We start from the raw sequence: 27,839 nt of genomic DNA, 5'->3' as shown, positions 1-27,839 counted from the left end.
TTGACAACTTTCTATCTAAATGCTTACTTCCCTTTTATTTCAGGAGCTAAATCTGTTGTGCAGCACTGTATCAAATGGCTTTTAAAATCTATACATACCACATCAACTGCTTTGCCCTTATCAACAATTCTATGTTACAACCTCAAAAAACACCAAGTATATATAGATTTTCCCTTCATTAATCCATGCTGGCTTTATTTATCCTGCACTTACCTAATTGATTTTGTCCTGAAAGACATTTCCAGAAGTTTCCCTGAAATTAAACTGACTGGTCTGCAGTTGCTGGCTTTATCCTTGAACTCTGTTTTAAACAAGTGTGCAACCACAACTTTCTCAACCTCTGGCACCACTTGTGTCTAAGGAAGACTGGAAGATTATCACTAATGCCTTTGAAATTTCCACTCTCACTCTCCTCAGTATCCTTGGATGCATCTCATTCAGTCCTGGTGTCTTACCTATTTCAACTAAAGATAAGCTAACACCGCCTTCTTCTCAATTGTAAATTCTTTGTGTACCACAACTCCTCTTACCTCCTCTCATGTTAGCCCGAGTAGCATTTTTTTCCTATAAAAAAAGCTGCAAAGTACTCATTTAATACCTTCACTATTTCCCCATCTATACATACAAATCCCCTATTTTTTAAAATCCCTAAATCAGGCCTACTTCCTTCACCACCCTTTTATTATTTATATACAAGACTAGACAAGACAACCATGGAGTTCCCTTTTATGTCAGCAGCTAGCCTCTCCTTGCTTTTCTTACTAGCTTTTTCATTTCACCTCTTATCCTTTTATATTCAGTCTGATTCTCAATTATATTTTCTACCTGACATCTATCAATATGAACACTTCTTTCTTCATCTTCACCTTTATCACTCTTGTCATCTGGGTGCTCTGAATTGATTGGTCCTACCTTTCCCCTTCCAAGGGAATTTACCTTTATGTTGCCTGCAATACTTTTCCTTGAAGGTGGCCCGTTGTTGAGCCATCACCTCTTCTGCCAATATTTGATTCCAACCCACTCAATTCAGGTGCATTCTCATCTCATTGGTGTTGGCTTTTTCCAATTAATTATGCCTGCTCTGGACTGTTCCTTGTCCATGGTCAACCTAAACCTTATGAAACAATGCTCACTGTCCCCTGAACACTCTCCCACTGATTCATTCTCCAGAACCAAGTCCAATAGTGCCTGCCCTCTTGTGGCTGCAGAAAATTATCTTGAACACATTTCACGAGCCTAACCCTCTTGTTCCTTTGCATTATTTCTATTGCAGTCTATATACAGATATTTGAGGTAGAGACAGCAAAACTGTCAGCTTTTGTTGTTTTACCATCATTCCAACAGTGAAAATGACCCACAGATGCAGTCAAATATGGAAATCCAGACGCTGCTGTCAGTGATTCCACACGATTCCAAATTTCTCCATAGCTAAACCCCATAGATGAAAATGTTCTGAAATCGCATCAATTGACCTACACTATACTTCCGTAAAAACCCCTTCAAAGAGTTACACTTGTCAAATGATATGTAACTGGGTTTTAAACCACATCTTAAATTCATAATTACTTCAGAACAATTTCTGTAGTGTTAAGAACTAATTTTATATTTATGACAAATTGTATCACCATGCTTAAAGGTTCCCCATAATTTTAATAATATTTATTTCATGGTCTGTAAAGTGGAAGAAAATCAGTGCTTTTTGCTTCCTGGTTTGCTGCACTGAGATTGGTTGCTTAGCAAGCTTGATGACATCACTGTTGCTAGATCCCAGAATCAAAATGACATTAGGAAAGAGAAAATTCTTGCCAGAGAGATTGCTGGACTTTTACGGGCAGCTTTCTTCAAGGTCAGCAACAAGAGCTATCACCTCGCCACTGACAGGGTAATTCTGGCCATTGTTATGTTGCCACTTAACCATCCTCCTAAAACTTTGAAAAGGCTGTACTGATAAATGCTATGATATTGTAACACAACTAAACACAACTGTATTGTTCTATGCAATCAGAAGGCTATCTTTTAAATCAGTGCAGTTTTCACATCTCCTGAAAGTCACTCAGAAAATGTATTTAAATGCAAAGAGAAGACAATTTATCACCTGACTAAAATAACTAGTATTTTTAAAAAATGGACTTTCATTTTCTTTACCATCAAAATCTCCAAACTATTATAAAATAAATTCAAGTTAGCTTCTTTAAAGAAAAGTATTTCTAAACAGACCAGGATAAAGGCAGATAATAGACCTCAAGGACTAGAAGGCACTCACGGAAGGCACTATAGTGAATGGAAAAAAACTAGTAACCTGAAGTGATACAGGTTCACTGCATAAAATATTTCTGCTGGAGCCCTGAGAGCAAAGCCCTCTTTCAACAATACCAACAAACTGGAGATCCAGCAGCAGCCACAGAACTACTTGAATCTTTGGTCAACCATACAAGAATGCTGCTCGGACTGCATGGAATCCATGGACTTTACGTACTCAAGATATCAGGTTGAAACCTCATAAGGAAACTTTGAGCATCAAACTCACTAGAGGCTGGTCCACAAATAACCACAAACGCTGTTGCTGCCAAATTACTGCCAACTCAAAGGGATCCCTTGATAAACAATACAAACTAGAGGGCAAGAAGAAACTCAGAAGCAATGATGAATTGTCCAGTGTCTTCCCCACTGTCAATTGACTTCACCCTCATGGGTGCTGATTTAGCAACCAAAAAAAGGACAAAGTCGCAGGGAAAGATGATAACCATTAAGCTTCCTGCACCATCTTGGCAAAACAAAGGCTATTGATATTGTTGTCAACTATGTTGGAGGATGGCCACATTCCCCAAATCTGCTGTGAAACCCTGCTAAAGCAGAGACACTGGGAGCTACAGACCCACATCACTGCTCTGTACATGCCACAAGCTCCTGGAGTGACTCATTGTTTTGAAAATTAGCCACATTGCCAACTCAACCCTCCTCCAACAGCAGGCTGATTTTAGGCCCCAATGCGTTTGCTGCAAACAAGTCGTTGCACTCATCACAAACATTGAGGCTAGTTTTCATTCACAATCTCAGGTTTGGAGCAGCTTTCATAGATCTTTCTTCAGCCTATTGTGGGTGTGTGGAATCAACTGCCGGCGGTGGTGGTGGAGGCGGATTCGATAGGGTCCTTTAAGAGATTTTTGGATAAGTACATGGGATTTAGTAAGACAGAGGGTTATAGATAAGCCTAGTAGGTAGGGATATGTTCGGCGCAACTTGTGGGCCGAAGGGCCTGTTTGTGCTATAGTTTTTCTATGTTCTATGAAAACATGGACTCTTGTGCAAACTTTCCCTGCTGCCATGTGCCAAATTACTCTGGCTGCTATGAACATTTCTGAACAGCTGGAGAATGAAGGGCTATCTACAAGACAAGATCAGAATTCCAAGAGCACTCAATAATGATCAAATGTTGGCACCAAAACTTTAGAACATCCACACCTACATTATGAAAATTTATTTATACCAACAATATTGTCTCGACATCCCAGGCAAAGTCTTTCCAGGACATGGTGGCCATATTAAACTCTGACCTGTCAAAAATGCTGCAGGCAGGAGAGGGTTTAGTCCCGAAATCCCACGCACAGTGTGCTTCACTAGAGCCAAAGGCAGCCTGCCATTGACTGGCAGTGTTTCCCATTCTATGCACCCCCACTGCCAACAAAACCACAGCAAAGGTTCACCATCAGCGAGATTGGATATCCCACCAGTAAGAATGGCCGAAAAATTCTGGCCAATATTTTTACAACTGGAAACTACAATCAAATCCAGCCAAGTTCATCAACCTCTGCATTCCAACTTGAAAATCACAAGGCATGCTATGCCCAAAATTTCATCCTTCTGAGGAAGGGTGGCATGACTCCCACTTTACTTAGTGATCCTTGACCACTCCCTAACTTATCATCATCTCTGAAATACTGTGTTATGAGCAATCATCCACAAATTGCCAGCACAAGCAGGGATGCAAAGACTGTTCCTCATGTTCTGACATAGCTCTTATCTTCTCAACAGCTGAGTACTATTTGGGTCTCAAGTTAGCACACCAAACTAAATTGATATTACTTCCACTCAGTAATAAGGATAATCTCTGGAACCAAGTTCAACTCCAGTTCAGTAGTTACCAGTCTTCTCAAATATTACCCCTCCCTCCATTCGACAGTACACAGCAACACGTAGTGAAATAACACACATTAAGCTGCAACTTCAACCTCCCTATCGATAGAGCCCATGCCCAGAGGACTGCTTTGAAAAGCCCCCTCTAGACACAAATCAAACATTTAACACTTCATACCAGTGATTAAACCTGGAGGAAAACTCACACAGGGTGCAAATAAACACTACTACAACCAACATCTCAACAACCAGATCTCTCTTCACCCTGCTCTTTCCAAACACCCCCCCCCCCCCCCCCAATGAATACCAATCAGGCATGGCCAATAATGTGCAGGTGGCACCTCAAAACCTCACTTGGTTGCAATTGCAGAAACCCGACCAAGCCATGGACCACATAACAACATCTAGTCCCTGACTCAGTTGAGGGTGACATCATGGAATTGATGTCCAATAGAACATGAACTGGCTAGGGAACTTGATGTAACAACAGCTTTCACATCATGAAGCCATACGGAAGAAGGCGGCTTGCATGAAAGGGTCCTAAAGAGGAGAAAGATTTAGTAGAGGGCACAAAAACAGAGACAGGAAGGTCAGTGCAAAAATAAAAAGGATCAAAAAAATGAGGACAGAGAGGGAGGACAGTGACAGCAGCAGAAAGGGGAGAAAAGAATAAACATTCCTTCTGAGCTGAGACAGTGTGTAGCAATCCAGAGCTACCACATAAGGAACAGGCTATGCTCAGCAAAGAGAATTTAAAGGAAACATTGGGGGAGGGAGCATGGGTAAAGAGTGTTGAAGGAGGATAGGCACAGGGTTGGGAGAAACTAAAAGACAAACATAGCATCAAAAAAACAACCCACTTCAACTGCAAGCAAAAAATGGGGTACCTTCACTGGCAGAGATATAGTTGAGTAGTAAATTGCACAAAGATAAAGGGCCAATGGAGAGTTTTAGGGGGTTGAAAGAAGTGGACAAGAGAGCATATGCGAAGAAAGAGAGAGAAAAACACCTTCAGAAAGTAGACTGAGACATCACAAACAAATAGATAAGACTAATGATGACATTTGAAAATTAGGGAACATAGTGACAGGCGGACAGAGAGGTGATATAGTGGGATAGGCACATTTGACAGCGAGCACTTTTCATGGATTGAGGGACGGATACATATATTGGGGGTGGTGGGGAGGGCAAGATGCAGAAGGTGAAGGGGTGATCTGCGGTCAAAAAACAAGAATGTCCAACAGCGAGGTGGAAGGGCGCAAACAGACGGAAACCTCGCTTTTAGCTGAAATTATGCTGCTACTGCTCCTCGTACACTCACCCCAGGACGAGGAGTTCTCCGTACTTCACGGGATCCTTGGTGGGCGCACTGTGATCTTCTTGACTTGGTGAAAACATGAGTGGCGCTCAGTTTCCGTCTCGCCGACGTTCACCGCTCAGCACTAACGGAGTGTGTCCACAAGCACACCATGAGTTTCGCCGTCTCACTTGGATTTGTATTGCCCTGGCTTGCGGATGGAGTGTTGGATTTCGTCCCACTCTGCCTTGTTCTCCCGTACGCTTCGCCTCCAGATTCCGATCCACCGTTCCTCGGGCTGCCAGGCGCTCGAATGTTCCCTGCGTGGAGAAAGAAGCAGGAGAGAGAGAGAGAGAGAGAGACAGTCAACAATCAGATTAGTCAGCTGGCCAGGGGGAGGAGTCTACCAACAACTGCACAGCCGGGAGGTAAACCCGCGGCCACTAGCACAACAACAAAAGACCTCTCACATCGCCATTCAGCTCAATTACACGCACGCAATGTCAAGTCGCATAGTGGATTCAGAATTTACTTCAGAAATGCACGGGTTAGAGATGTAAATTTTGGAAGAAGGGTCATTCCATGTATCATTCCCCCCTCCCCTATTGTTGTTGCTGGGTCTGAGGGTGTTATGTAAACAGAACAGACGGAGCCGCCGCGTGAAGCGCGTGGGGGGGGGGAAGAGAGAGCTGCGGAACGAGACAATTTAAATAACGAGCAGAGCGCGAGCCGTTAATGTGGTCAGGAACCCCGCGCCCCATCAGAGTGCCTGCCAAGGGGCGCGGTTGCAGCTGTCAACTCCATCCGTTCCGAGCTGCGAGAGAAAGGCTTGTGCCCCCCCCCCCCCGCCCCGTTAAACTCATTTGTGCCCGATTGGCGTGGCAGATGTCGGCGTTCTGCCCCCTACCTACCCTGCCAGTGACTGTCGCCTGCTGCTTGTTGGTCAATGGGAGCATGGATTTAAATGTGTTAACGGAAAAGCTCCCCCCGCCCTCCTCCTCTATTGAACCTCGGTCCCCGGGCCACGCTGGTACTGCCAGACCCAGCGATAACAATGCATTCGCTGTTTCAAAGTGTCTTCTTCCCTCCCCCACAAAAAAAGGCCTGTCAATAAAACCACAGAGAGCACAATGTAACAGCTGCGGTACGTGAAACTCCGTTCATCCCTATTTAACTTTTATATTAGGACGATTTGGTATTTGTTAAATTCATCCTCAATGCATGTCGCTGATCAATAGGTTTCTTAGGATTTTAAGTGACTTGGGAGTAGCCCACATTGAAAAGCGTTATGGAATTACAAAAGGAATTGCAAAAAAAATTTAAATCATGTATTTAAAATTGGGAGCAATTAAAGAAATGGGATTCTATAACATACGCATTGTTTTCGAAGTGAACGTATGAAGTTCAACTGTTGCCAACAGAAGAATCAAGCTCAATTCGTCAGTCATATGAACTTGATACAAAATGAATCGTCTCCCACCCATCAAGTATATTGACTTTTTCTAAAAAAAATGTGAAGCACTTTGGTAAGACAAACTGCAGCGATGTAATATGAAATGTCAAGCACATGATCTAATATATTCCGCAAAATTTCGAATTCCTTTTTAAAATTGAGAAACCAACGTTGACAACAGTAAAAGGGAAGAAAAACAGGAAATAGTGATGAAGTGGCAACTAACTCTTGGGTTTTAAAAGCCTGTAGGAGGAAGGGTATACTGAGATAAAATAAGACGTTCAAAAGTTTCTAGCCTAAAAGCCTCTTTCATGGCATGATTATGACCAACTGGCTATCGATAAGTTTTAGACTCAAATCGAGCGGCCAAATTGCATAATTTCTGGATTAGCTCAGGGCAGGAAACCAAGAGAAAACAGACAGAAAGGAAAGGAAATCCAAGTTGCAGATACAAATCTACATGCAAATGTGAAGCAACCTACAAGAGCAATGGAGGCATTCAAAAAGGAAATGGGGAGGGTGCAAGGCCAGCATGTTCCCTCCAGGGTGATAGGAATAACAAGCCCAGAGAACCATGGATGACCAGAGATATTCAGGACACAATGAGAAGGAAAAGAAAGACTTTTAAAAAGTACGTAAGAGGAGCAAATCAGTGGAGGCATTAGTGAGGTATAGAAAGTGCAGGGTGGAGCTTGAGAAAGCAATTAAGAATGCAAAGAGGGGTACGAGAAAACTTTGGCTGATAAAAGTAGGGAAAATCCAAAGATATTCTAAGTATATCAATGGAACAGGATAACCAGGGAAAAAGTAGGGCCCGTTAGGGACGAACATTGGTAGTGTGTTGAATGAATACTTCACATCCCTCTTCACCCAAGAGAATGAGGATGATAGTATGGAATTCAGGCTGAGACTGTGAAGATTTTCATAAATTGAAATCAGGAAGGTCAAAGTATTGGAGGTGTTGGCAGCCTTAAAAGTGGATAAATCTTCAGGTCCAGATGAATTGTGCCACAGGCTGCTGAGAGAGGCAAGGGAGAAGATTGCAGGGACTCTGATCCAAGTTTTCGATTCCTCTCTAGCTATGAGGGAGGTATCAGGCGACTGGAGAACAGCTAACATGGTTCCACTATTTAAAAAGGATTGTAGACTCAAATCAGGGAATGACAGACCAGTGAGACTCACGCCAGTGGTAGGGAAACTATTAAGAAATTTCTGAAGGAGAGCATCTGTCTCCACTTGGAAAGGCAAGGCTTTGATCAGGGATTGTCAGTAAAAGAGAAAATGCTGGAAAATCTCAGCATGTCTGGCAGCATCTGTAAGGAGAGAAAAGAGCTGACGTTTTGAGTCCAGATGACCCTTTGTCAAAGGGTCGTCTGGACTCAAAACCAACTCCTTTCTCCCCTTACAGATGCTGCCAGACTTGCTAAGATTTTCCAGCAATTTCTCCTTTGGTTTCAGATTCCAGCATCTGCAGTAATTTGCTTTTATTTAGGGATTATCAGCATAGCTTCATCAGAGGAGGTCATACCTAACAAATTTGACTGAATTTTTTGAGGAGGTGACCAAGTGTGTAGACAATAGTAGTGCAGTTGATGTAGTTTATATGGGTGAAGCCTTCCATTGTTTGCTGGAGCTGAGAGAGAGAGAGAGCTAAGATTTTACCTGTTAAAAACCTGTTTAAAATAAGTTTAAAGCACTTTACTCTTTGTAGAACTGTTTAAAGCATTTATTTATTGTATTTACTGCTTTAAGAATTCTGAGGGTGTGGTGAAAAGGCATTTGTGGACCAGCCTGCTTTAAATCAGCGCCAGGTTTAAAAAGGAGGCCTGGTGTAGACAGCGGGCAGCGTCTGAGCGGGCAGCGGAGTGAGGGGGAAGCAGAGTGAGTTAATAGGGCTTAATATCAAAAAGGGCTTGAAAGAAAAAAGGCCAGGTGAGTTTGTTTGAAAAAAAAAGGAAAAAAAATTTTTTTCAAAACTGCTACAGCAAGAAACAAGGAAAAAAATTTTTTTCCCCATAAAAAATTACAGTGAATAATGGAGGGGCATGTGATGTGTGGTTTCTGTATGATGTGGGAACTGGCGGACCCCAGGGTCCTTCCCAGTGACCATGTCTGCAGTAAGTGCAGGTTGCTGGAGGAGCTCCAGCTCAAGGTGGATGAGCTGGCCTCTGAGCTACAGACACTGAGGCTCATCAGGGGGAGAGAGGGTGCCCCTAGACTGGCTAAATCTAAGGGTCAGGGACAAAAGGGGGCTGCTGGGAGGAGGAGGAAGGGGGGTGAGGAGCGGAGGCCTCAGCCTCTTAATCTGCATAACAGGTTTGAGGTTCTTGCTTCCAGTCTGGAAGAGGACGAGGCAGGTGAGGTTGGTGAGCAAACTGCACACGGTACAGTGATGCAGCAGGACATAGGCAAAGAGAAGGGGAAAAGGAACGTAGTAGTGATTGGAGATAGTGGGGTGAAGGGTATTGACACTGTCCTTTGTCACAATGACAAAGTGCACAGAAGGGTGTGTTGTCTGCCTGGTGCTCGGGTACGGGATGTCGCAGCTGGGCTGCAGAGGAACCTGGAGTGGGAGGGTGAGAACCCGGTCGTTGTAGTACATGTGGGTGCCGGCGACGTAGGCAAAGTGCGGACTGAGGATCTGGGGAGGGAGTATGAGAAGCTGGGAATGGAATTAAAAAGTAGAACCGACAAGGTGGTCGTCTCTGGGCTACTGCCTGAACTGAGTGCAGACGGGCGTAGGATTGACAGGATAAAGGAAGTGAATGGGTGGCTCAGGGATTGGTGTGGGAGGAATGGGTTCGAATTTATGGGGCATTGGCACCAGTATTGGGGTAGGTGGGACTTGTTCGGGCGGGATGGGGTTGGTCTGAATCGTGCTGGGACCAGAGTGTTGGCGAATCGAGTAAAGAGGACTGTAGACAGGGCTTTAAACTAATTAGGGGGGGGGAGGGTGCGAGGGTAGGTGACGCTACGAGGTCTAAAGTTAAAGATAGGGTACAGGTAAGGGAAGAGGCCGAGGATGTCCCAATTGGTGGCGTTACGGCAAATAGGGTCCAGGTGAAGGCTGGGATGAAAGCGCTTTATCTGAATGCACGAAGCATTCGGAATAAAGTGGATGAGCTGGTGGCGCAGATCGACACAAATGGATACGATCTGGTGGCCATTACAGAGACGTGGCTGCAAGGTGACAGGGACTGGGAGATGAATGTACAGGGCTATCAAGTGTTTAGGAAGGATAGGCAGGAGGAAAGAGGGGGTGGCGTAGCTCTGCTGATTAAGGATAGTATCAACGTGGTAGCAAGGGATGATATCGGAGCCAAAGAGCAGAACGTGGAATCGTTGTGGGTGGAGATTAGGAACAGCAAAGGGAGGAAGACGCTGGTGGGTGTCGTCTATAGGCCCCCCGAATAATGATCTGGAGGTGGGGCGGGCTGTTAACACGCAAATAAGTGCGGCGTGCAGGAATGGGACGGCAGTAGTTATGGGAGATTTCAATCTGCATATTGATTGGTCGACCCATGTTGGACGAGGTGGGCTCGAGGAGGAGTTCTTGGAATGCTGCCGGGATAATTTCCTTGAACAGTGTGTGTTGGAGCCGACGAGGGAGCGAGCTATCTTGGATCTGGTGCTATGTAATGAGGCGGGTAGAATTAGGGACCTTGCGGTGAAGGATCCTCTTGGAGAGAGTGATCATTGTATGGTGGAGTTTCTGGTGCAGATGGAGGAGGAGAAAGTGGGTTCCCGGACACGCGTCCTTTGTTTGAATAGAGGGGAGTATGGTAGGATGAGAGAAGAATTGGCGAATGTGGACTGGGGGAGTGCGTTGGAAGGTAGGTCTGCTGAGGAGCAGTGGAGGATCTTTAAGGAGATCTTTCTTGGTGCTCAGCAGAAATTTATTCCGATGGTTAAAAAGGACAGTAGGAAGAGAGGTAATAAGCCGTGGATAACGAAGGAGGTGAAGGAAAGTGTTAAATTAAAAGCGGAGGAATTTAGAGTAGCTAAGAGTAGTGGGCGAGAAGAGGATTGGGAAAGGTTTAAATGTCAACAAAGATTGACAAAGAAGTTGATAAAGGAGGGTAGGAGAAGCTATGAGGCTGGGCTAGCACTTAATATAACAAAGGATAGCAAGAGTTTTTATAAATATATAAAAAGGAAGAGGCTGGCTAGGGTGAACGTTGGTCCTTTAGAGGATGAGAAAGGGGACCTAGTGGTAGGGGATGGGGATATGGCTAAGGTCTTGAATAACTTTTTTGTTTCTGTCTTCACTGAGGAGGACGTGAATAATTTGCCGGGTGTTAGCGATGGAAAGGTGGTAGGAATGGAGGGTCTTAATGACATTACTGTTACTAGAGAGGTGGTGCTCGACAGACTGGAGGGGCTGATTGTGGACAAGTCCCCAGGACCGGATGGAATGCATCCGAGGGTTCTGAAAGAAATGGCGGAGGTGATAGTGGATGCCTTGGTGGTTATTTTCCAGACGTCGCTGGATTCCGGGGAAGTGCCGGAAGATTGGAAAACGGCTAATGTTACGCCGTTGTTTAAGAAGGGTGCCAGGCAAAAGGCGGGGAATTATAGGCCAGTTAGTTTAACGTCTGTGGTAGGTAAAATGTTAGAATCCGTCATTAAGGAGGAAATTGCGAGGCATCTTGAAGGGAATTGCTTGATAGGGCGGACGCAACACGGTTTCATTAAAGGGAAATCGTGTCTGACAAATTTACTGGAGTTCTATGAGGATGTGTCTAGGGCAGTGGATAGAGGAGAGCCGGTGGATGTGGTCTTTCTGGATTTTCAGAAGGCGTTTGACAAGGTACCTCACAAGAGGTTATTGCAGAAGGTCAGGGGACATGGAGTTGGGGGTAGGGCGTTAGCGTGGATAGAGGATTGGTTGTCAAATAGGAGGCAGAGAGTGGGGGTCAATGGGTGCTATTCGGATTGGCGGTTGGTGACTAGTGGGGTGCCCCAGGGGTCGGTGCTGGGGCCTCAGCTATTTACCATTTATATAGATGATCTGGAGGAGGGAACCGAGTGCAGGGTGTCAAAATTTGCTGATGACACCAAGATTGGGGGAAAGGCAAATTGTGCAGAGGGTGTGGAGAGTCTGCAGAAGGATCTAGATAGGCTGGGCGAATGGGCCAGGAAATGGCAAATGGAATTTAATGTTGGCAAGTGTGAGGTGGTCCACTTTGGTAGGAAGAATGGTAGGAAGGACTATTACTTACGTGGCGAAAAACTGCAGCAGGCGACGGTGCAGAGGGACCTCGGGGTCCTTGTGCATGAGTCGCAAAAACCCAGCTTGCAGGTGCAGCAGGTGGTCAGGAAGGCTAATGGGATGCTGGCCTTCATAGCAAGGGGGATTGAATATAAAAGTAGGGAGGTCTTGCTGCAGCTGTATAGGGCATTGGTGAGGCCGCAGCTGGAGTACTGTGTGCAGTTTTGGGCGCCGCACCTGCGCAAGGATATTTTGGCCCTGGAGGGAGTGCAGAGGAGGTTTACTAGGCTGATACCGGAGTTGAGGGGATTGAGCTATGAGGAGAGGCTGAATAAACTGGGCTTGTACTCGTTAGCGTTTAGAAGAATGAGGGGAGATCTCATTGAGACATATAAGATGATGAATGGGATGGATAGGATAGAGGTGGAGAGACTCTTCCTGCTCAAAAAAGACAGTAGGACTAGGGGGCACAGCCTCAAGATAAAGGGGAGGCGGTTTAGAACGGAGTTGAGGAGGAACTTCTTCACTCAAAGGGTGGTGAATCTCTGGAATTCTCTGCCCGTTGAAGTGGTGGAGGCTGCCTCGCTAAATATTTTTAAGAAGCGGGTTGATGGGTTCTTGATAAGAGAGGGGATTAAGGGTTATGGGGAGAGGGCGGGAAAGTGGAACTGAGCTACCACAGATCAGCCATGATCTTATTGAATGGCGGGGCAGGCTCGAAGGGCTAGATGGCCTACTCCTGCTCCTATTTCTTATGTTCTTATGTTCTTATTTCAGCAAAGCCTTTGACTAGGTCCCACATGGGAGACTTGTATAGAAGGTAAATTCACATGGGACACAGGGTAATTTGATAAAGTGGATTCAAAATTGGCTCAGTTTAGGAGATGGAGGGTGATGACAGAAAGTTGCTTTGGTGACTGGAAGCCACTGTTCAGTGGCATAACACAGGGATTTGTGTTGGGCCCCCTATTATTCGTCATTTATATAAATGACATCGATGACTACGTGGGAGGTAGGATTAGTAAGTTTGTGGATGATGCAAAGATTGGACGGGAAATATTAAATAGCAGATGGAATTTAACCCTGAAAAGTGAGAGGTGATCCATTTTGGAAGGAGTAATTTGACAAAGTATTCACTGAATGGTAGGACACTAGGAAGTTCTGTGAAACAAAGGGACCTCGGTGTGTTTGTCCACAGATCTTTGAAAATGGAAGGGCACGTAAGTAGGGTGGTGAAAATGGCATATGGGACACTTGCCTTCATCAATCGAGGCATCGATTATAAAAACACACGTTGGAGTTGTGTAGAACTTTTTGGTGATGCCACAGTTAGAGTACTATGTGCAGTTCTGGTGGCCACATTATCAGAAGGATGTGATTGTACTGTGGGGGGTGCAGAGGACATTTACCAGGATGATGCCTGGGATGGCACGTAAGTTATGAACAGAAGCTGGATAGGCTTGGATTGTTTCATTGGAGCAGAGAAGACTGAGAGGCAACCTGATCAAGGTGTACAAGATTGAGCCAGACATGAACAGAGTGGATAAGGAGCAGCTGTTCCCTTTAGTCGAAGGGTCAGTCATGAAGGGACATAAATTCAAGGTGAGGGGCAGAAGGTTTTGGTGGGGAGGGGGGGGGACCTGAGAAAAAACCTTTTCACCCAGAGATGATGATGGTCAGGAACGTGCTGCCTGGGAGGGTAGTGGAGGCCGGTTGCCTTTCATACTTTTAAAAAGTATCTGAATGAGCATTTGACCCATCGTAACATTCAGAGCTATGGGCCAAGTGCTGGCAGATGGGATTAGGTGGGAGTTCAAGTGTTTCTAAAGTGTTGGTGCGGACTCGATGGGCCAAAGGGCCTCTTCTGTGCTGTATGATTATTGAAGTGGAGATGGTGCTGCAGTTTCATAGTAACATCCCCACAGTTCAACAACTTGAAGTGAGAGGGAGCACAGCTGATTGTTGTCATTGGATGTGACAACCCTATGCAGTTATATTTGCAGCAAATGTCACTTCCCAATTTGCCTCCTTCCTGATCCGGGTTTCCCATGATCATTGTCAGATAGACATGTCAGGGTCTGAGGAATGATGGCATTTTGGCAGATGCGATCAATCATAAAAGGCTGGCTCTTAATCATCTTACCTTCTTTCATACTAATGCTTTTGAAGGATTAGCATGTTCTAATGAGGGTTCTTCCAATGAATTTCTTTCTCTGATAAAGTAGACCATTGAATTGTCACTCTGCTAGGGCAAAGGGTGGTCTTATAAACTTGGGGTGAAGATAAAATGTTTGGATATATTAGAAACAATCTATTGGTGATCCTAACTTGGGAATGCGGAGTTCTCTGACAACAAGGAAAATTGGACAAACCTACTGAACTCATTTCGATTTTTGCAGGAAACTTAAGAAAAAGCATAGAGTGACTGCAAAAAATTGGTGTTATGATTATTCTGATTTTTTTTTTCATTTATGGGACCTGGGTGTCACAGGCCAGCATTTACTGCCTATCTTTAGTTGCCCGAGGTCAGCTAAAAGTTAACCACATTGATGTGGCTCTGGAATCATATGTAGACCAGACCAAGTAAGGATGGCAGATTTCCTTCCCTGTAGGACATTAGTCACTTGCATTTGAGCTACACAAATGGCAATTAATACACTGTGCTTACCATACTAAAACAAAACTTTGTTTTTGTACATCTTGCTCAGGGCAGGAGTTATTAATACGATACAAGCAGTTTCAAACTCATCTTATTGTAAAGTCCAACAATTTTCCTTTCCAGTCGTGATCATTTTACAGGATAAACTGAAATTACATTTGCAAAATATCTGAGGGAGAACATATATATGCATAAATGTCACCGAAAAATGTGGTGATCCCATTTCTCTTACAAAACTTTCTGAAGTTATGAACTTCAAAATTACATGTCAGATAGTAATGCTTGAAAGCTTAATATGTGTATGAAGTGTCTCTTTACTATTTTAGTGGACAAATTTACAAGGTTAAGATAAATAGCTTAAAGTCTCTATTAAATTGTGGGTATTTCCACCCTTAATCATTCAGCTCCTGGTATTCTTGGTCTTGCTATCTTCTTTCACATCAAGATGAAATTCACATCTCTTTTTACACCACAATTTCCTTAAACAACTTTTAGCTCACTTAAATCTCAAACTCATTTAAGACTTGAATGCTGCTCCCAAATCTGTGAAATCTGTTCCTGCACTTCTTTTGGGCTTCCTTACCTACAATTTTCAATCTTTGTCTCTGGTGCAACCTATTAATCTGTATAACTATGAGCAGCACCCCTTTGCTTTATCTAAGCTCTGAATACTCCAGTCTTTATGCACTGCCCTACAGTAATTAAATTATTGCACTTTGCAACTCAGTGTATTCTTTCCAGAACAATAACGCCTGGAATCATGCACTAACATGGCAGCTGGATGAAGAAAATTAGTGAACTCTCACCCCAAAGAAAAAGTACTAGGTTTTCTTTTCAACCATTGAACTAATTGTTCAATCTAATATGAAGCTGGGGTAATTCTGGTTTTGCAACTACTTCCTGTCATTTTAGCTACATTCATTTTGAAATAGTTATCCAAAGTAATGTATTATAACAGTTGTGGAAAGTTCACAATAAATGAAGTTATTTATTTCTTAACCAATCTTGCTCTCTAATGTTAGTACTTAAGCGCTGACAAGCATTTTGGACAATTCATACAAATTGTTTATTGCAGTTAATTGAGGGAGAAATTTGAGCACGAGAGAAACCTAACTAGAAACATAAAAACAGACCATAAAAATTTATAGAGGTATTTAAAAGGGTAACTAAAGTGAATGTTCATCCTCTGTAGAGTTAATAATGTGGATGCATTGAACAGGTATTTTGTATCTGTTTTCATACAGGACAGAAATAACATCCCAGAAATACTTATAAATCAAGAGGTAAAAGACAGGGGAATAGTTTACGTTTTTCAAAATTCCTTAGGTTCTGGAAAGATCCCATCGGATTAGAAAATAGCATTTTTAACTCCTTCATTCAAGAAAGCAGGGTGACAGAGCAAGTAACTACCCAGTTAGCATAACATTCATGATTGGGAAAAAGATCAAATCTATGGTTTAAGTGGTTATAACAGATCTGATGTTACAAGACGTCAGATGATAATATAGGCGAGGTTTAGAGAGACAAAGTAGCCAAACTGAAGACCAAGTCAAATCAATAAACAACTTTTTTGATTGACACGTGAAGACCACATGGCCTTCTATGGCCATGAAGTTCATGTCCATATCAGCGTAAAATGGTTCAAGTTACCAAGGCAGGACCTCATACAATCTGTAGTCAGGTTCCAAAGCAGGTTTGCTGTCCACTCCACCAAGCACAGCAAATAATCCACAATGGAATCTAATGTTCTCCTCGCTTTCACCCTAAGATTTCCTTCTTTTTACTGTTGTTCAGTTTAATATATGTGTACGTATATTGGAGTTTGTGGTGCAGAGTGCCCCTTTAAGAATGTGGGTCAAGTGACCCCTTGGTAATTAGCTCCTTCCAACCTGGGACCCTGTTGGTCAGCCTTAGACCAGACTGTGGATCACTGCACACCTCAAAGAGCTGTTTAAGTTACCAAGCATATCTCGTGATTCGTTACACACACTTAGTGAATAGGGATATACATAATATTTGGTGATCTACTTATACCGTCTAAGGATTTGCAGCTAAACCTCATCTCCAAGATCGATGTGGAAGCACTTTCGCATTGAAGGTCTCCAGTTCCTTCTGGGATTGCCGATGGCCATTTTGTGCAAGACCTGGCTATACTTGATAGTTATGTTGAGCGAGGGATGAACGCTATATAGAAAATGAAGGAATGAGTATCGGAAATACAGCCATCTAGCACCTGGCTCTTGTGATGTCACACAGGGAGCTTTGAAAATCTTAAAGCAATCAGGTAGCGTCAACATGGTTTTGTGTAAAGGTAATCATGTTTGGCCAATTTATTAAAATTCTTTGTGGAAGTAACAAGCAGTGAGAATGAAGGAGAACTCTAGATGTAGAGTACAAGTATTTCCAGAAAGCATTTGACAATATGTCATATCAAAGGTTATTACATAAAATAAGAGTTCATGGTGTAATGGGTAACATATTAGCACAGATGGTAGATTGGTGAGTGAACAGGAAACAGAGATTAGGGATAAATGGGTAATTTTCAGGGTTGACAATATATAACCAGTGGAGTTCCACAGGGATTAGTATAAGAGGCTCAATTATTTACAGTCTATAGGTTAAGTTATTACCAAAAAAATGGGCAGATAGAGTATAATGTGGGAAGGTTAGAAGTATCGGGTGATGATTAAGAAAGTAAATACGATGTTGTTGTTTATTGCAAGGGAAATGGATTATAACGGTAAGGATGTTTTGCTACAGTTGTACAAGGTGCTGGTGAGAGCATACCTGGAGAAGTGTATACAGTTTTGGTTTCCTTATTTAAGACAGATTTGCATTAAAAACAGTGCAAAGAAAGTTCAGTTGACTGATACCTGGAATGAAGGGGCTGTCTTATGACGAAAGGTTGGACCTGTATCTGTTAGAGTTTAGAAGAATAAGGAGCAATCTTACTGAAACGTCTAAGGTCCTGAGGGGATGTGACAGGTTGATGTTGAAAGGATGTTTGCTGTTGTGGAGGGACTAGAACTAGGGACACAATTTAAAATTAAGGCATCTCCCGATAAAGATGGAGATTCAGAGCCTCTTTTCTCTGAGGGTCGTTAGTCCTGAAATTCTCTTCCCAAGAGAGCAATGGCGATAGGGTCATTGAATATTTTTTAAGGCACAGTTAGATAGAGTCTTGACTGACAAGAGAATCAAAGGGTGTAAGGGTACTAACAGGAAAGTAAAAGCCACAATCAGATCAGCCGTGACCTTGTCGAATGATGGAGCAGGCTCAAGGGGCCAATTGGCCTACTCCTACCACTAGTTCATGTATTTAGATCTTGGACAAAAGCTTTAAAGCATACAACTAAACAATCACTTCAATAAGTCTAAACATTATTTATCTTTTAGACAAATGCAAGCAACATAGCAAAACAGTTCCCCACACAACACCTCACTTTACCAGAAATTTACTAAATACATTTCTTACCAAAAAAAACATGTAATTAAGATCAGCTGCATGCACTGACAAAATCAAATCTTACTAAGTTGCATTCAAACCGTACCAAAGTTGACACTGAGAAATTAATCACCTCTCTTCCAAAAAAAACACAATATGCTGGTTCAGCATTTCAAAGAGGTGACAGTTTTTCAACACACTCCATTAGCTTTAATATGCTTTGCTACTAGACAAACATTAGGAAGAGCAATGTTTGCAAGATTTTGTCAGAAAGACATTTTATTTTGGAGTTCTTTGGCAGGTTTTAAAGGTCACACTCAAATGGAAATCTGACAATCAGTCAACGTCTTGGAAGATGGAAATGTACTGGACAGAATGAATGCCATATTATAATTGTACATTTCTTGGTGTTTTTGATATTTCTGCTACGATAAAGATAAATTGTAGAGCACATAGTCTAACAAGTCCAAATTATGTAATATATGTTTGGATAGACAGTAAAGGGTCTACTAATACAAAAACCTTAGAAGTCACTGGTTTGAAATATGGAGAATGCAAACACCAATGCCTCTAAGGTGGTGGATAACAAAACACACCACACCTACAAGAGGACTAATACTTAAACTCGATGAAAAGCTTTACCAACACCCTCCAAATTAGCAAAACAGACTGAAATAACACATATCCGAAATGATAGGTCAATGTAGCAATGATGTAGAATTATTGTATTGTCTTTCTAAGCACACTCGACAGGTACCTGCTTAGAGCAACCTAGTAAAAAGTCTGACAACACCAGGTTTAAGTCCAACCGATTTATTTGATAGTACACTCACTAGCTTTCGGGGTTAGTCCCTTCGTCAGGTGAATGGAGAGTTCTGGCCTCAGACAGAGCATATAAAGCACAGTTTACAGATTACTGATTAGAATGCGAATCTTTACACCTAACCTGCTGTTCAAGTCTTAAAGTGGCCGACAATGTGAGTGGAAGGAGCACTGATCACAGGTTAAAGAGATGTGTATTGTCTCCAGACATTACAGTAAGTGAGGTTTTGCAAACCCAGGCAAGTCACGGGGGTTACAGATAGTGCAACATGAACCCAAGATCCCTGTTGAGACCGTCCTCATGTGTGCAGAACTTGGCTATCAGTCTCTGCTCAGCGACTCTGCGCTGTCGTGTGTCATGAAGGCCGCCTTGGAGAATGCTTACCCGAAGGTCAGAGGCTGAATGCCCGTGATCACTGAAGTGTTCGCCAACAGGAAGGGAACAGTCTTGCCTGGTGATTATTGAACGATGTTCATTCATCCGTTGTCATAGCGTCTGCGTGGTCTCCCCTCAATATGCCAACATCTTCATGCACAGGTTTGAACAAGACTTCTTCACCGCACAGAATCTTCAACCGATGCTATACACTATATACATTGATGACATTTTCTTCCTTTGGTCTCATGGAGAACAATCACTGAAACAACTATATGATGACATCAACAAGTTCCATCCTACCATCAGACTCACCATGGACTATTCCCCAGAATCAGTTGCATTCTTGGACACACACATCTCCATCAAAGATGGTCACCTCAGCACCTCACTGTACCGCAAGCCCACAGACAATCTCACAATGCTCCACTTCTCCAGCTTTCACCCTAAACATGTTAAAGAAGCCATCCCCTATGGACAAGCCCTCCATGTACACAGGATTTGCTCAGATGAGGAAGATCGTGACAGACACCTCCAGACGCTGAAAGATGCCCTCATAAGAACAGGACATGGCGCTCGACTCAGATCGACAGTTCCAATGCGCCACAGCAAAAAACCGCACCGATCTCCTCAGAAGACAAACACGAGACATGGTGGACAAAGTACCCTTCGTCGTCCAGTACTTCCCCGGAGCAGAGAAGCTACGACATCTTCTCTGGAGTCTTCAACATATTATTGATGAAGACGAACATCTCGCCAGGGCCATCCCCAAACCCCCACTTCTTGCTTTCAGACAACCACGCAATCTCAAACAGACCATTGTTCGCAGCAAACTACCCAGCCTTCAGGAGAACAGTGACCACAATACCACACAACCCTGCCACAGCAACCTCTGCAAGACATGCCGGATCATCAACACGGATGACATAATCACACGTGAGAATACCATCCACCAGGTACACGGTACATACTCTTGCAACTCGGCCGACGCTGTCTACCTGATACGTTGCAAGAAAGGATGTCCCGAAGCATGGTACACTGGGGAGACCATGCAGACGCTACGACAACGGATGAATGAACATCGCTCGACAATCACCAGGCAAGACTGTTCCCTTCCTGTTGGCGAACACTTCAGTGATCACGGGCATTCAGCCTCTGACCTTCAGGTAAGCGTTCTCCAAGGCGGTCTTCGCGACACACAATGGCACAGAGTCACTGAGCAGAGACTGATAGCCAAGTTCCTCACACATGAGGACGGTTTCAACAGGGATCTTGGGTTCATGTTGCACTATCTGTAACCCCCGTGACTTGCCTGGGTTTGCAAAACCTCACTTACTGTACTGTCTGGAGACAATACACATCTCTTTAACCTGTGATCAGTGCTCCTTCCACTCACATTGTCGGCCACTTTTAGACTTGAACAGCAGGTTAGGTGTAAAGATTCACATTCTAATCAGTGATCTGTAAACTGTCTGTGCTTTATATGCTCTGTCTGAGGCCAGAACTCTCCCTTCACCTGACGAAGGGACTAACCCCAAAAGCTAGTGAGTGTACTATCAAATAAATCAGTTGGACTTAAACCTGGTGTTGTCGGACTTTTTACTGTGTTTACCCCAGTCCAACGCCGGCATATCCACATCGTTAGAGCAACCTAGGACAGCACACTGAAGCTCAACTATACATTTTGCATCATTTTCCATCCTGGGAAAGTCAATATCCTATCATCATTTCTATGCAAACACAGAGGTTTGAAAGTGACATTTTAAAAATTCAAGGCGCAGAAAATGGTGCTGTGCCAGGCCCCAAAACATCCAACATTCCGTGCCAGAAATGCACCACCTGCCATATTGATATAGTTATCAAAAGAATCGTCATGGTGTGGAACATTCATTAGGCCCTTTACATATGCAAATAAATTCTCTAGCAGCTGTTTGAGTGCAGCTTTGTAAAATTTAGCAGCTCTGATCATAGAAAGCACTCGGTCAGGAAAATTAATGTCTATATGCAGCTTAACCAGTGGTCCCCAGAGGGACTTTTGAAGGCTGCTACTGAAAAGGTAAGTTTAAAAAAAAACTTGAATGTTATGTAGAGACATAAAAACAGGAGGTGCAGGCACGCTTTTCCTGGTGTCACATATAAATCACAGCCACCGCCAGACGCCATTCACCCGCTTCCCTATCACTGCCTCCCCTCCCTCTCATGGTCATTCCTGATTACTTCTCTCAACTTAACGGAAGGGTGCCATTGGCTCCCAGACATTCAAGTCCTCTTTGTCTGCAGCACACTGGTCTGATGTAAATAAGGCCTCAAACTCAATTTCAGGTGGACCTTGGGCCTATTTGTTCCAGCAAAGCAATTGTTCCCTGCAGCCAGTTTGCACCAACAAGCTTTCAGCTTGTAGCATCTTCAAGGTATAAGGGCCAATTTTGTGTGTACATTGTTTACCCCAAAATGAACAAAATATCTCCACAACTACAACAGATCCATTTTATTTTTCTGAGGAGCCATTTTAAATTTTGCACCAAAGCACAGAAGATGGGAGAAGATCACGTGGTGCAGTGGATAGCATCCCCGACTCAAAACTAGAAGCTCTGGGTTTGAGACGCACTCCAGGACTAAATGGACAAACAGGCTGATGATTATCATTATTTATTGAAATACTTTCAATATATGTCTATAGCTGGCAGCAAGTCTACTGGTCAGCCACACTTGATGTGGAGCTATAGTTTCCTGCGACAAGCTAGCGACCTGTTCCAGGAAAAACCAATTACAAATGCAGATTTAAGATGTGATTTTTTTTCTGCCTCATACATCTCTAGGTGTGGAAAAAGAATCAAGACACAGAAGATGAATTACATTTTTTTTAATGAAACTAGAAAATCAGGGGGAGAATAATAAATGACTTCAGTAATATTACTGAAAATGTAAATGGGTATCAAAGTTTGGTGGAAAAGATGAACTAGTTCTACCACAGAAGCCAAATTAATCTTCCTGCTCAAGAACAAGCACCAATTTGTACTATTCGTTGCCATAATTTTTAGGCCTACATTCAGCTTAAGCTATTTTTGATGATTTCAGTCCTGTGTAATCAGCCACAATTTGGTGGTGTATTTCCTTGTCAATTTCAATGTATTCTCAGTGCCAAATCACTGCAAGTGTATTCTTGAGGCAAGGAAATCAAGCAGAATGATTTTAGCTGATTTCCATCTTAAAGTCACTCCTGTGCATTCCCTCATTCTTTTTGGCCCTTTTCGTGACTTGAGTCCCAAATCCCCATGTTTAAGTTTATGACGTAGAGCAACAATAATGCTGTAGCTCAAGATTTCCTGCTTTTACACTTACAATACGCCCACGGTAATTTAGGGCCAGTTATGACAGGTGTAACCAAATTGCTTCTGACATGAAAGAATGTGGAGAGTTTCATCAACAATTGTTTTTCTATTCCAGTTCACATTTATTTTGCTCTGCTTCTAGTGGTTCACATGACTGGCAGATATTCAGTGAGCCCCTATTATAAGAAGTGTGACATTCCCATGGCCATATCCCCTTAGGCCATCAGTGTTATTATGGAGGAGGAGCAAATCTAGAGCAACGAAGAGTCAAGCACCATTTAGACAGGCTGGATCTCATCAGATATTACACTCCAACTCCACCTACACAAACACAGAGTTAACACAGGTCATGTGAGACCTGATTGAGCAGATATGTCTGAAGAGTGTACTTTGCCAAAGAGGCAATTGGACCAGTCTGTTATCTACTCCACAAGATCAACAGCTATACAAGGCAATTGTCATTTCAGGCAGCAACAAACCAATGTACATTTATCAGCTTGCTGGCAAATTTACAGGAAATCTGACAAATTTTTGTCATCTTTAGTGGCATACCAAGACAGCAGGTGGATAGGATTTCCACTTTACAAACTTTCAGGTTACCCAATGATTTAGGATACATTAATTGCCCTAACATTGTTTTGTGAGCTCCCACAGAACAACCCTCAACTGTATCAATAAGAAAAATTTCCACTCCTCAACGTATAGATGGTGAATGACAAGATCCTATGCATCATCATGAGGGATGCTGGAAGTTGGTAATTCTCAGTGAATAAAATTAGGTTAGCTGATGATTTTTTGTTTTTTCCCATTTTACTTGAGGTCACCACAATGTTGGCTGAATCCCTTTTTTCCTTTCTTTGTATTAGTCACACATTCCTCTTCCAATCTCGCTGCATTTGAGTTTCTTACTGCTGCATCTTTCTATCTGGTCCAAGGCCTTCCTCTTCTCCTCCTTCCCAGCAGTCCCATCTTCAAACATTAGTGCAATGCTGCCTTCACCTGACTGGAATCGTTTTGCCTGATACTACTTTTACTAACACCACTTTTTCAATTGGTCTTTGCAATTCCAGATCATGCCAGAATTTTTGGGTCTCGCACACCCCATTACCACTACCAGTAAAGACAGAATTTGGCACTCAGCCAAATCTCCATTCACTGCAACAGGACCAGAGAATCTCATCACACGCAAGGTTGGAGGATTCTGGCTAATGAATTTGATTTGAAATCTTTAATTTAATTTATTCTTTATTATTGGGATATTCTATTTTTATTCATTTCGCACTTCAAAAGAAGGCCAGTGGATTATTGTTAGAATTTAGGTGGTGTGATGTAGTCGATTAGCATAGTGCCATGTCATAGTCAGTACTGACAACCCAAATTTCCATCCAGTCATTCTACACGTGTTACATTTACCATGGATAAGATGATGAGCAAAGTTGAAAGACTTATTCAACGGGAGAAAAGAACGAAAATTATTAAAGGGTGTCAATCTGCGCTGCTCTGGCAATCATCTGGCAGGCAATTCCAGAGTAGCAGTGATCAAGTTTTAAGAAACTACAGTGGCCCCATCCACTAAATCCTAAAAAGTACACTTTACAAAAAAGACAGCATTAGGAAGTATTTTTACAAAAATGGAAACAGTGCTGCCAAATAACATGGATGTTTTTATCCTGATCTGCTAATAAAAACTGACTTCCATCTCCCCTGAGTGACCAGATGTTCACTTACACACCCTTTTTTCGAGGTGGCCTCATGCCTGACAATCGTTATTATTTTGCTCCTCCTTTTCTATCTCTGCTTAACTATAGAGTGTGCCAACCTTATCTTGGCTTTCTCTTCATTATCATTCAAATCAGAGAAATTTCTGTTTTTCCGTTGCACTGCTGTAAACCCAAAATAAGCCTCCATAGTTAGGTTCCTAAATGAAATTTAGGGGGAACAAAAGAAAATTCAAAGTTGTTTCTCCTCCTTTTCAAATGGGGAAGGAAAGTTGTTCAATTATTCCTGTGTATGTTAACATATACACAAATCTAATAAAGATGAAATTACACCATTATATATATGTGTGTGTGTGTGTGTGTGTGTGTGTGTGTGTGTCTTCTGAAAGAAGGGTAATTAAAAGGCACACCCCTCATGCACTTGGCTCCTGGCAGAAAGCTGTCAACAGTTTAGCCACTCTGTCCCCTTGGCTGCCAGAAGCAGGTGGTACAGGGACCATCTCATCGAATGGGGGTGGGGAGAATATAGAGTGTGCACTGTCTGAGGAAAGTATATTAAAGAAAAACTGCAGTTTAAGAGTACAAACAGCAAAGGTGTACATCGCTAAAGCAAACTGATAAATAATTACAGCTAAGCATGTTAATTATTGAGTTTGCCTTTAAAAAATATGTATTGTTCTCAGTTATAAAACAGAATGTACAGTGTGGATCATAAATGAATAATGGGAGAGCCTTATAAAGTAGCTTATAGATGGTCTGAGGAGTGGTAATGGTAAGAGGCAGACTTTTTTACTTATACAACTATCAGTTGCAGCAATGTTGATATCCATTTGATCTTTTTGGCTGTTATTGCTGTTTTTAATGTTCTGTGGACAGGTGGGTTTAAGCATGTTCCTCTCAGGAGAATTTCTTCTGCTTCAGCCTCAGCAACCAATAGACGATTTTCATTGCGCCTTAATCTGCATTGAGCAGTTAAGCAGCTATGCAATTATTAATGCTAACTCTCGCAAAGAATTCTCCCTTCCCCCATGTTACTTATTACAGCAGCAGCAGTATTCAGATGTTATTGTACAAAGGTCTTTTTGTAAATTCATGTGACAATAAAAGCAATACGAAGACATTTTTGTACACCCTGGGAATACAAGTATAGATATTTTCATAAAAAAAGTGAATACATGAAAACTCTCAATCATTGCTTATGAGTTACTGAACTGAGTCTTATAAAGGTGACAATTTACTGGCAGAAACAGAGCAGGATGGAATTCATTTGATTAGGAATAGTTTGGAAATGGTGTTAAGAACATAAGACATCAGAGCAGGACTGGACCTCGAGCTTGCTCCACCATTCGGTACGATCTTGACTGATCTTCTGCCTCTATCCTACTTTCCAGCTTACTCTCTATTCCCTTTGATTCCCTGAAATTCTGTCTTTTTTAGCCTTAAATATTTTCAATGATGGAGCATCAACTATCCTCTGGGTTAGAGAATTCCAAAGAATCACAACCCCTTGTGTAAAGAAATTTCTCCCCATTTGATTGGCCCCTTATCCTGAGACTGTGAAATAAAGAAAGAATAACTGGCATTTATATAGCAGTTTTCACAATCACTTGACGTCTTAAAAGCATTTTACCACCAATTAGATGCTTTTTGAAATGTCGCGACTCTTCAGGCAGTATACACACAGCAATCCCCATAAACAGCAATGTGATAATGACTAGATCGTTCGCTTTTGCGATTTTAATTGGGATATAAATATCAGCCACTAGGGATGACTTTCCTCCTATTCTTCAAAATAATACCATAGGATCTTTTATATCCACCGGAGCAGGAAATGGGGCCTTGGTTCTGCACCCATAAACAGCACCTCCAACAGTGCAGTGTTCTCTCACTACTGCACTAGTCAGTTTTGACTTTTCTATCCCAGAGCTGGAATGGGTCCCAAACTTGGAACACTGATTCAGAAGCAAGGGTGCTCCAACAAAGCCATGATTGTCACTAGGTACCCCAGTGTCGTAGATTCCAGCTAGGGGAAACAACCTCCCAGTATTTACTTTTTCAAAATCTTCTATGTTTCAAAGAAATCACCCCTCATTTGTCTGAATTCACTCAGCCTCTCATCAAATCTTATCCCAGACACCAATCCAATGAACATTTTCTGTATCACCTCCAAGGCAAATATATCATTCTTTAGATATCAAGATCAAGACTGTGCACAGTATTCCAGATGTAGTCTGACCAAAGCAGGGCTTTGTCATAGAAGCCCTACAGTGCAGAAAGGCCATTCAGCCCATCAAGTTTGCACCAAGCATCTTACCCAGGCACTTTCCCTAGCCCTATCCCCAGCCCTATCCCCATACATTCATCATGGCTAATCCATCTAACCAACAAATCTTGAGATAGTAAGGGGCAATTTATTATGGCCAATCCACCTAACCAGCACATCTTTCGACAGTGGGAGGAAACAGGAGCAGCCAGAAGAAGAATGTGCAAACTCCACAATCAGCCAAGGCTGGAATTGATCCCATGTCCCTGGAGTTGAGGCAGCACTGCTAACCACTGTGCATTCCTTATTCTTGTACTCCAATTGCTTTGCAATAAAAGCTAACATACCATTTGCCTCCTTAATTACTTACCGTATCTGCATTCTAACTTGCAATGTTCGTTGAATGACTATACTCATGTCTGTTTGAAAATCAACATTTACAAGTTTCACATCTTTTTAAAAATGTTCTGCTTTTCTATGCTGGAATAAAAGGTGAATGGATATCGGAGAGAATGATTTTAACTTCAGTAAAAAAAAAGATTTTCATCACAGACTCCTATCAAAATTCTCAGAAATTTTCCAAATTGCTTCAAAGACAGTGCTATGCAGGCCGCCATCTTGTACCCATATAGTCCAAGAAAAAGCAATAAGGTTAAGCACCAGTTACTTTGTTTTTATTAATTGATGGGGGAATGATGTTCAGGACCTGCCAAAATTCTTGTTCTGCTTCAGTTATGTTGACCTTAAAAGATTGCTTTAGCCACTGATCCCAAAATACAAATCCAATACACCAGTCAACCAACCCAAAGTAAATTTACCAGATTGCTAAGACCAGTGTTTAGGAAAATAATACTTTTTAAATCAATTCTTCCTAATGGCCAACCAACAAATGAGTAACAAACCAGACTAAAGATGTGCAAGTTAGGTGGATTGGCCATGCTAAATTGCCCCCTAGTATCCAAAGATGATTTAAGTGCCTTAACTTTTTTTGATTAATTCTGAAAAATAGTTTTGATTCCTCACTAATTCACTCTCAAATTCTTAGCTCTGCCTTCAAGGCAAAGTAACTCTGCTGTTGTCAAACTATTTAAATGTTCCTTCACTCGTACTTTCGATATACTTATTTAC

At 42.5% G+C, this 27,839-nt stretch overlaps 1 protein-coding gene across 5 annotated transcripts in view; it reads right to left on the bottom strand.

The window, feature by feature from the left end:
- LOC145352624 (E3 ubiquitin-protein ligase pellino homolog 2) overlaps window positions 1–27,839 on the bottom strand; it is a 211,450-nt gene that overhangs the window by 126,739 nt on the left and 56,872 nt on the right. For 3 of the 5 annotated variants that reach the window (XM_080202754.1, XM_080202758.1, XM_080202757.1), the window contains exon 2: window positions 5,456–5,751. In XM_080202754.1, the coding sequence (XP_080058880.1) occupies window positions 5,456–5,532 (77 nt within the window). In that variant the 5' untranslated portion in view covers window positions 5,533–5,751. Of the gene's footprint in view, window positions 1–5,455; window positions 5,752–5,963; window positions 6,024–6,342; window positions 6,406–27,839 lie in introns of those variants that run through there. The other 2 variants (XM_080202755.1, XM_080202756.1) reach the window with 2 other exon arrangements.

This window comes from Carcharhinus amblyrhynchos, chromosome 14 (assembly GCF_965287045.1).
Source record: "Carcharhinus amblyrhynchos chromosome 14, sCarAmb.v2.hapA, whole genome shotgun sequence".
NCBI classification, from domain to species: Eukaryota; Metazoa; Chordata; class Chondrichthyes; order Carcharhiniformes; family Carcharhinidae; genus Carcharhinus; species Carcharhinus amblyrhynchos.
Note: the sequence above shows the minus strand (reverse complement) of the source record. Positions and strands in the feature narration are given on the sequence as shown.